The 11,213-nt window shown below is 40.9% G+C and overlaps 1 protein-coding gene across 19 annotated transcripts in view; it reads right to left on the bottom strand.

Moving 5' to 3' along the window:
- LOC118370533 (zinc finger protein 420-like) overlaps positions 1-11,213 on the bottom strand; it is a 130,465-nt gene that overhangs the window by 77,819 nt on the left and 41,433 nt on the right. The window contains exon 6 of one of the 19 annotated variants that reach the window (XM_052502123.1): positions 8,446-10,243. The exons of the other annotated variants lie outside the window; for them this stretch is intronic. Coding sequence (XP_052358083.1) covers positions 10,215-10,243 — 29 coding nt within the window. The 3' untranslated portion in view covers positions 8,446-10,214. Of the gene's footprint in view, positions 1-8,445; positions 10,244-11,213 lie in introns of those variants that run through there. 19 annotated transcript variants of the gene reach the window in all.

The raw sequence follows: 11,213 nt of genomic DNA on the forward strand, positions 1-11,213 counted from the left end.
GTAGAAAATAATGGTACAGAACAGGAAATGATATGCAGGCAAAGGGCAGGTCTACTCAGCACTAGGCTCGCAATGTGCGTACCAGGAATACCCTGGGACCGCTGACCAAGAGGGAACAGACGGTCCAATAACAGGATTAGGCAAATAGCCCTTAATCCTAAGAATTTCCCGTGAAGACTGATCAACTTCACTAGAAATTGTTGGAACAGGTGGAAATTAATTATAAAATGAAACACCAGTCTCTATTCAAAGTGTATAACTACTTTGAAATTGTATTATTTCCTTGGGAAAGTAAAGCTAACAGTGCGTAAGTGTCACTATGGGCGTTGTATGAGGAAAAATCCCCGAGAAATAAGAAAGTACTATAGGGTTTATAACTAAATAGGAAATCTAAATACAATCTCAAGGTAAAGAGCAATGGCGGGTTAGAGTCTACTCTTTGAGGAAAAATCCCTGAGAAATAAGAAAGTACTATAGAGTTTATAACTAAATAGGACATTTATACAAACCTCAAGTTGAAGAAATGGCAACAGGAGAGAATTATTTTCAACGCCGTCAAGGCAGGCAGACCTCGTAGTAATAGGAAATTGGGTTCTAATAAAAGTCATCCCAGAAGAAGAAGGGGGGCCAGAGGATGTAAGTGTGTATTGTGGCAAAGTGGCCTTCTATGCACAGCCCTGGTACCCCATGGCAATGGCCCTGCTACAAGACGGGACTTCAACGAATCTAGGAGACACTAGTGTAATGTTGAGAGCCATGCAGGAAGACTTATGTTAAACATTTAGGCTATATTTTAAGCCAACAGGGCAGAGAAAAGATGAAGGTAGAAAAAGAGTGATTTAGTAAGCATTAAATGTCATTTTGAAAATAAATATGTTGCAGTTCTTAGGGATAATAAAGTACTGTAGGTAATGGATCCCATACTATGCAATATATATAAAATTATTGATGAGACTGAGTTAAGATTAACCCAGGTTATTGTTAGATAAAATACAGTGGACTCCCGAAAGAGAGATTTCATGAGTACAGAAAACATATGCTATGTTTAGCAGTATTTTGGCCTTATCTAATCAATGGAAGGTTTGTCTTTAAATAGTAGAAAGATGACAATAATACATGGCATCTGTTGTGACCCAGAGTCATTGAGAGTATTGGGTTAATTAAGTTGAACTATATAATTATTTTATAGATCACTACATAGAAATGTTGAGTTCTATAAATGTCATTAGTGTAAACAGGGAGACAGTGAGACAGTCAGTCAATATTTCAAAATTTATATAGACCATATCTGGTATCTGTCAGAAACCCAGCCTAAAACCCCAAACAGCAAACAATGCAGGTGTAAAAACAGAAAAAGCAGATGCGGAAGCGAAGGAACCGGGCTATGTGGGGTGGACACCTCAAGGTACAATTTCAGGATGGACTTTAAAAAAATATAGGCAGAAAATAATAAACCACTTACGGATAAATATGCTACAAGGAGAAGAAAATCTCCTCAGACACCTCAAGGTACAATTTCAGGATGGACTTTAAAAAATATATGAAAATAATAAACCACTTACGGATAAATATGCTACAAGGAGAAGAAAATCTCCTCAGTTTATTGGACGCTAAATAATTATAAGTAATGGGAGTCATAAATATGAACCATTTTTTTGTTCCAGACCAAATAGAGAGAGTCAGAACACACATAAAAGAATTGGAGGAGCACATAAGCCAGGGAAGCAATGCAAAACAGCCAGACACAAAAGAGGCCTTAAACAAGTGGAATACTGCAGGCAGGAAACTGAATCTGACAAAATGCCAGATAGGCAGGAAGGAAGTCAGCTTTCTCGGTTTCACAATCAGCAATTGCGAGTGAAGGATAAAAAGTGAAAGAGAATGGAGAAGTGCAGAGAATGGAGAAGCCACAAACAGTGATTGAGATGCAGAAATGCCTAGGTAAGTCAGGGTATATTAGTAACCACATACCGGGCTATAGCAGGGTAGCTAAGCATTGCTATAAAGGCATTACTAGACTAAATGACCAACTAGAGCTGTCACATAAGCAATATGGGAAAGAGCCCATAATTTGAACAGACAAAATGACTGAATCATGGATAAAGTTAAAAAAGATGGCAGCTGTAGCCCAGACTAATGAGCCAAGAAACCCCGATCTGCCCCTATGGATATTTGTAAAATTAGAAGGGGAGGACATAAATAGGGACGGGTTCATATGAGTGGCCGATGAAGGATCGGAGAGAACAGTGAAGTGCTACAGTAAACACTTAAAGGAACCAGTGATGAAATATACGTCTGAAGGAGCCAAGATGGCCCGATTAGAAATATATTGGAACAAGATAGTATCACTGACTCAGGGTCAACAAATGATAATAAAAAAACAGGAGCTAAACAGGCTATGGGCAGACAACCAAACAAAGAAAATGCTAGAGGTGACAACCACCACCTGGGACAAATGGAGAAATGTAGTAGGAACCAAGGGAGTACAAGGTTGGGAACAAGAAGATGAACCTCCTAAAGCAAGGCAAAGGAAGCATAAAACACCAAAAGAAAAACGCAGTGATATAGTGGTGTTTACGGATGGAAGCGAGAAGTCAGAAAAAAACAGATGGGGCTTTATAGTGAAAAATAAAGCTACAGGAGATACTCTGACCAAACAGAGTCAAACAATAACAGGGACAGCCCAAAAGGCAGAGGTAATGGCAGTGCTGGAGGCACTGTTACACTGTATAGGGTCTAACCTGAAAAGGATAGAAATAGTGACCGACAGTTATTACTGTGCGCGAGCTATGGCCTCAGATAAAAAGATTTGGCAGAATAACGGGTACAGAGGTGCCAAAAATAAGCCAATTCAATATGAGGGTGAGCGGAGGAAAATCCACGAGTTAATGGATAAAATGGACATAGTGGTAAGTCATTAAAAGGCTCACACTGCCGAGTCAGTAAGTGCAGAAGCAGACTTTAACCAACTAGGCAATAAATAGGTAGGTTAATTAGTTCAAATTGGAAGAATAGTTAAATAATATAAATATAAACGAGAAAAAGACAAACTGAGAGCACTCCATGAGGATTGGGGCCACTTGGGGTCCCGAATATTCACGAAAAGGTTAACAAACGAGGGCATTTTCTATACTAGAGAAGAAGTACTAGAAATATGCAAGAAATGCATCATATGCCAAGAACAAAAGGTTAGTAACCCAGGCAGGATAGCAGGTCAACACATTAAGTGCAACACACCATGGAAGCAGATATCATTAGATACTATGGATCCTATGAAGATTGCAGCCTCCTTAGGGCACAGGTACGCTATAGTAGCGGTGTGTATGGCTACAGGATACTCAATAGTGCTCACATCAAATTCATCCAATGCGGTGCCAGTGTTGCAAATGCTTAACCTTCTAACCCTTGCTCTAGGTCCTTTCCCATCCATTAGAACCGATACTGGAAGACAGTATAAGAATAAGAAGGTGGAGGAGTAGTGTGTGGACCATGGGGTCGCACACATATACTCCCCCCCTTACACCCCACAGGCCAATGGCTGTGCCGAGAGGACCATAGGGAAATTAAAGACGACCATGGGGTTATGGAAGGCAGAGAAAGATTGGGGACCTAAGTTGGCACAGGCCTGTGTGGAAATGAACTTAACTCCAACAGACACAGGGCCTAGCCCAAGAGAATTGATGGGACTACCCAACATCAGCACAGTGGTGGAAATAGCTAATGCGCAGCCTCCCCCTCTACCTTGTGTGTTACAGGTGGGAGACTGGATTAGGATTAAGACCAGGAGCTGACACGGGGAATAGAGTCCCAACAAAACAAAAACAAACAACAACAAAAAGAAGGAAAAAGACACCAGGTAATTGCCGTGATCAGTGCAAACACGATCAAAGTAGACGGTGATATAACGGTAGACGTTGCACAACTTAAAAAGGTATGTCCACCAGAGTAGTTAATCCAGAGTGGCTGCACATGTTGACCTGCAGGCCAGGAATACAGGTGAGACGCTCAGATGACGCAGTATGGATAACCACTCATCTAAGACACGAACAACTGGCAAAAGCAGGAGTGGTAGTTCGGGGGAATACCAGGGCTGTGTGGCACGAAAACAGGTGCACAGATTCAGGACAGAAAGGTTATATGAACATAGCCCCATGTGAGGTATGCGGAGAACCCACAGGGGAGGTGCAGTATGAAGGCCCGGCCAAGATGAGCATAAGGCAGATAGCCACAGGAAGTGACTGTGGTAAGAGAGGTGGTAGGCAAAGAGTAGGAAGGGTTCTCTGGTGCAAGAGATGTGACATCAGAGAGATGTGGGACGTATTTCCAAACTGCATGGTAGGAGTACAGGAAGTGACATCAGAGAGATGTGATAGGGACGTATTTCCAAACTGCATGGTAGGTATTTCCAAACTGCATACAGGAAGTGACATCAGAGAGATGTGATAGGGACGTATTTCCAAACTGCATGGTAGGAGTACAGGACATAGTGACATCAGGATGGGAGCAGGAAGTGACATCAGGATGCACAGTGTGTATGGACACACAGAGGTGTGTTGGTCCAGAAGAACTGTGTGGAGTGCAGACCTCAGAAACTGAGAGGGGGGAGTGACCTGTTAAGAGGTAGCTTACTCACTCCTGTGAGAAGGGAGGAAGGCCTATGGCCTGTGGAAGCAGGGCCCTTCAGATTGGCTGGAGGAATAAGTACCTACAAAAATTGTGAACAGTGGCTGGAAGAAAGGAAAAGTGACCCAGTCCCAGTGACAGGATATGGAACACAACCAGGAGAACCAGAATGTTGGATGAGGGTAGACGGGAATTTTTCCCTATGGAACCCTAGGACTTACCTAAGTCAGATGTTGACAAACAGACATGACTGGGAACAAGATGATGAATATGAATTAGACAATAACCATGAGAGAAACGACCACCATGGGGTAATGAGAAGATGCTGGTGGGAAGGAACATTTAAGCCAGTGAGAGAATATCACTGGGGCAGGTTAATGAGGAAAGAGAAGACAATGTGCTGTGTCTCCAAGCTTATGGCCATAGAGGATACAGAACCCGTAAGGGGTGACAAAAGAGAAAGGCACATGGTGAAATTGGGCTGGCAAATATACATTGCCCAGGACCCCAAAACCAAATTGGACTGTGTATACTCGTGCCACATGTTGGTGGACAGGAAAGCAGCTCCTGGAGAGGGAAGAGGTAGAAAAGAAGCTGCTCTACCTGATCCACAAGGAAAAATGAGAAGGTTGATTAACCTAATAAAAAGAAAACTAACCTCAGACACACAAGACCTTGGAGAGGGCACATCTAGACAAAGGGACACAGGCCATACTAGGTCCGCCATTTGTAAAAAAAAAATAAAAAATAAAGAAGGAAACAAAACTAACTAGAATGTCTCCCTCTGTTTCCACAGGGAAATGAGGCTGGGAGAATATAGAACCAGGCATAGGGAATGCAAGGTGGGATGGTTCTGGTGGGTAAGTATCCTTTCCACCATAATATTAGTACCCACCGCCATAATAATAGGACTAAACCTAGGGATAGTGTATGAAAAACAAGAGAGAGAATTAGTACAGGGACTAGAGATACTCCAAGAAAAATGTGCCAACTCTATACCAACCTATAGAGCATTTACAAAGAGATGGGGCACACCAGTACAATGCACCATAACATAACACCCCACTCCTCCGCTCTCTCCACTGGCTTCCAGTTGAAGCTCGCATCCGCTACAAGACCATGGTGCTTGCCTATGGAGCTGTGAGGGGAACGGCACCTCAGTACCTCCAGGCTCTGATCAGGCCCTACACTCAAACAAGGGCACTGCGTTCATCCACCTCTGGCCTGCTCGCCTCCCTACCACTGAGGAAGTACAGTTCCCGCTCAGCCCAGTCAAAACTGTTCGCTGCTCTGGCCCCCCAATGGTGGAACAAACTCCCTCACGACGCCAGGACAGCGGAGTCAATCACCACCTTCCGGAGACACCTGAAACCCCACCTCTTCAAGGAATACCTAGGATAGGATAAAGTAATCCTTCTCCCCCCCCTTTAAGATTTAGATGCACTATTGTAAAGTGACTGTTCCACTGGATTGTCATAAGGTGAATGCACCAATTTGTAAGTCGCTCTGGATAAGAGCTTCGGCTAAATGACTTAAATGTAAATGTATAAATGTTACTATGGTGTGAATGTGAAATAAAATGTTTTTTTCATTGAAATAATACAGTAAAGACTAGGTTATTCAGGAAAATAGTACATAGTGATGCCTAAAACATATACTGCAACTTTGTACTAAATGGTTTTTAGTCATTTATGCAAATTCTGTCATACATTTACGTTGTGTAGACGAATTTAAAGCAGGTACTTTGTCTAATTGCAATGAATTCATGTTTTGTTCTAAATGCTTAACCAGATCTATTGAAATGAGATCAGTGTTTGACTTGGACAGAATATTAACAGTATTGTGGAGCTCCTGCTCCTAAAAATGATCCAGCACCTATTTCAGTCCAAGTCCAGCACTGAAATAGCAAGAAGAAATATATATATTTTTTAGAATAAAGTGCCAGATCTGTCAAGACAACTTTCTGTCTGTTTCTGAGTCTGAGTTTGGTAACATCTGAGGACAAAAGCCTGCCTCTCTCCCCACACTGATTCCAAACCTACAGTCACTGGGTCCTGATTGTGACAGTGGAGCCAGTTTTCACTGCAGGATCCAGAGATGAAGCTGGAAGACTGCAGTTAAACCAATATTGTGCAATGCTGTCATCAGGGCCATTTAAGATTTAGATGTTTACTACATGACTATTGTAAAGTGGCTGTTCCACTGGATGTCTCTGACTGTGAAAAAATGCTTCAAAAGATCGACTGCTCTAAAGGTTCAGAGAACACACACACAGGAGAAAAGCCATACCTGCTCTGACTGTGCCTCTAAAGGTTCATGCACACAGGAGAAAAGACTCCTGCTCTCTGTGGGAAGGTGTATGTACGTGTTCTGAAACTTTTGACCTGTAGAGTAATCACACAACTGACTGGTTCTTCTGATGTTGTTCTCACAGGAGACCATGTTGAGTGCTCACAGACCAATACATGTAAAAATTGTTTTCCTGTACTGACTGTGGGAAGAATTTCACAGCCTCAAAGGCTCTGACAGTTCATCAGAGAGTGCACAGAGGAGAGAAGTCATACCCCTGCTCTGACTGTGGAAAGAGTTTCTCTCAACTGTGCACCTTAAAAAGACATGCTCTGCTCTGACTGTGACAAATCAAAAAGATCAACTGCTCTAAAGGTTCTAAAGCCATACTCCTGCTCTGACTTAAATGTAAATGTAATGTAAATATAGGAGAGAAGCCTTACTCCTGCTCTGATTGTGTAAAATGTTTCACAGCATCAACTGACCTAAAAGTTTGTCAGAACACACACTGGAGAGAAGCGTTACTCCTGCTCTTAATGTGGCAAGAGTTTCTCCCGATTGGGAAATGTAAAGACACACCAACGGATACATAGTTGACCGAAGCCTTATCAAAGCACTGACTGTGAGAAGAGATTCTACAGATTGGGCCATTTAAAAAGACACCAATGTGTACATAAAGGAGAGAAGCCTCATCAGTTCTCTCAGACCAGCTAAGATTAGACACTCCACTTCATTCTCATGTCATTAAATAATTGGCAACATTGAATTGGATCAAATGAAGCGTAGAACGCTCTATTGTAAAAATAAAAAAACACAAAAAAATAAAAAACATAGGGACACCTGCTTTTTCCATAGCAGACCAGGTGGGCGAAGGAATGAAAACATTGGAAACATACTGCCTGGTCTGATGAATCCCTGTTCCTGCTGTTTCATGCTGATGGGAGGACTGGGGGAGGAAACCACGAGGACATACATCCAGTGGTAGAAAAAGTACCTAACTGTCAGACTGAGTGAAAGTTATGAAACCTTAATAGAAAATGACACAGGTAAAAGTGAGTTACTCAGTAAAATACTACTTGAGTAAAAGTCTAAAAGTATTTGGTTGTAAATATACTTAAGAATCAAAAGTAAAAGTGTGAATCATTTCAAATTCCTTAAATTAAGCAAACCAGACTGCACAATTGTCTTGTTTTTTAATATTACGGACTCCAACACTCCGACATCATTTACAAATGAAGCATTTGTGTTTAGTGAGTCTTCCAGATCAGAGTCAGTGGGGAGGACCAGGGATGTTCTCTTGATAAGTGCATGAATTGGACCATTTTCTGTCCTGCTAATCATTTAAAAAATGTAACAAGTACGTTTGGGTGTCAGGGAGTAAAACGTGCATTATTTTCTTTAGGAATGTAGTCAAATATAAGTAGTTATTTAAATCATTTTTACTTAAATACTTTACACTGCCTGCATCCATGACTTGTGTCAGCATTGCAGGGTGGTGGTGTGATGGTTGGGGTGTGTTTTCAGGGCACACATTGGGGGGGGGGGGTTGAGTAATGTTTGAATGCTACAGGATATCTAAACATCATTGACAATCAGGTGCCTCCCTTCATGGCAGCAGTGTATCCATCTGCAAGTTGTTTTCTTCAACAGGATTATGCCACAAGGCTTGTCCAGGAATGGTTCCAAGAATATTACACTGAATTCACTGTAATTATGCATCTGTGGGAGGAGATGGAACGAGCTATTCAGAGTAGATCCACTCCCAGCCAACTTGACATAATTGTGTGAAGCATTGGAGTCAACATGGGCCAGCTTCCCTGTGAAACGCACACAACACCTTGGACAGTCTATGCCCCAATGATTTGAGGATGTTCTGAGGGCAAAGGGGGGTGCAACTCAATATTAGTAAGATGTTTCAAATAATTTAAATAAACCTGATTTTTGTTGTAATTTTGGAGTGTTGTGTGTAGATTGATGCATTTTATAATAATGCTGTAATGTAACAAAAGGTGGAAAAAGTCAGGCAGTTTGAATACTTTATGAATGCACTGTATCAGATAAAGATGATCAGTTTTCTGCATTAGTTTGGGTGGATTATTTTGATATTACCAAACACGTTTTGTTTCATGATAAACAGGCTATGAATTGACTAGTGTTTATTAAATTGTCTTTTAATGCGAGATTCATTGTTTTAGTCATTGATGAATTTATTTTAATAACTGTTGAAGTTAATTGATATGTTTGTACATTAATTTGTTCTGGGCAACATCTTCTCTTGTCTATAATTTTAAATAAAATTGCAAATAAATTCATTAAAAATCCTACAATGTGATTTTCTGAAATTTTTTCTCTCTCATTTTGTCTGTCATAGTTGAAGTGGACCTATGATGAAAATTACAGGCCTCATCTTTTTAAGTGGGAGAACTTGCACAATTGGTGGCTGACTAAATACTTTTTTGCCCCACTGTATGTATATTATGTATTTTTAGTGTTTCCTGTTTGACCCCAGGAAGAGTAGCCGCTGGGGATCCTAATAAAATACTAAATGTATCAGATATTAATGACGTGTTGATCAGTTTTCACCATTAGTATTTTAATGAACGTTTCATTCAGTGTGTTTCTATGGGATATAGTAGTAAAGGACAAATTCAATATATATATTTTTATACCTAATGTCCTAAAATTCTAAATCAATTATCTAAACAATCCATGGTATGATCTTAAAACAATTCCATATGTTAGCATTATATTGTAATGTAATGACCCAGTTAGTATTGGGGAAGGGAACCAGAGAGGAAGCTTGTGTTACCTTTCTCACATCACTACAGTATTCATTTCAACAGAACTTTTACACGCCCCTTTGTTAGAGCTCAATATATACCCAAGACTATAATGAGGGTCAGACTGTTAAAATGCTTAGTTGATTATATAAATAGTATTGTAGAACTCTGGTATTGATGACCCATTTCAAGGTGAGTCATTGATATGAATGTTCAGAGTGAAAGAACTGTGACCTCACATGTAATGTCCCACATCTACCAGAACCTTTCCTATTGGGTTAGTAAGCACCACAGAATTTTAGGAAGCCATTGTTCATACACACATTAACAATGGAGGGGGTGTGGCCTGCACAGAGGAGGACCAGGAGGTTGATCTCAGACAGAGTTGACAGATTAACAGTGAGGACAAACCCAGCCTGCCTCTCTCCTTTCACACTGCCTTCCAAACAGATTCTAAACCTACAGTCACTGGGTCCTGATTGACAGTGGAGACTTGTTGCACTGCAGGATCTAGAGATGGCATCACTGGACAGGTCTCCATTGGGCCAAGTCTACAACAAAAACATTTAGCAAAACAAACATTGCAATGTGATGGAAACAGGAGACATTTAGTAAAGATCCACAAATGCTTTATCCGTTCGAACAGCGGCAGGAATTAAGGAAGACATCCTCTTCTACAAACTACTGGAAACCAGGACAACAGGATATATTTTTAAAGTACTGGCCAGCTTTGTGACAAAATTTTCGAAAACATTGTCTTAGCTGTGTGCTTAGGGTCATTGTGTGAGGCCCTGAGCACTCTGGAGCAGGTTGAAGAACCACAGTGCAATGCTGTGAAGGTGTAAGAAAGGCACTGCTAAGATCAGAGATTCATCTCCTGAGTACACACCTAGTCCCCTGAATACAAACCAAGTAATCTTACATACAGGACTTCAAGTTGTAAAATAGTGAACTACTCCTTTAATGGAGCTCTATGAAAGGGAAGTTTTGACAACAAAAAAAAACGTCCTCGTCGTGTTTTGTTCATTAGTCCACTGTTAATACAATGCCAAAAAGGTTGCATGTTAGCAGTCAAGTTTTCAATATAAAGCACTTTCAGTACAGAGAAAAAAGTGGGATGCGTATGCAAATTATATGCAAACAAATGAGCAAAATGATAATTGCATATAATTTGCATTATCACACCTTTTGGTATGTACTACATTGTTTCCCAATCCTGGTCCTGGGGATCCATGAGCTTGTTTGTTTTTGCCCCTAACACTCACACACTGGATTCAACTAAACAACTCAAGCCTTTGAATTGAATAAGGTATGTGAGTGTGAGGGCAAAAACACACATGTACACCCTTTGGGACCAGGATTGGGGAACACTGCTGTACTGAAAGTCCTCCATCTTCAGAACTTCACTGCTGAAGTGCACATTATTTGGATTGTATACAGGGTGAAGAAACCAAGATGGACATTTGTAATTTGATTGAACTATCCGTTTAATTAGGGTTCCTTTGGAGTTACATTTAGTTA

This window comes from Oncorhynchus keta, unplaced genomic scaffold (genome assembly GCF_023373465.1).
Source record: "Oncorhynchus keta strain PuntledgeMale-10-30-2019 unplaced genomic scaffold, Oket_V2 Un_contig_1510_pilon_pilon, whole genome shotgun sequence".
In the NCBI taxonomy this organism is placed as follows: domain Eukaryota; kingdom Metazoa; phylum Chordata; class Actinopteri; order Salmoniformes; family Salmonidae; genus Oncorhynchus; species Oncorhynchus keta.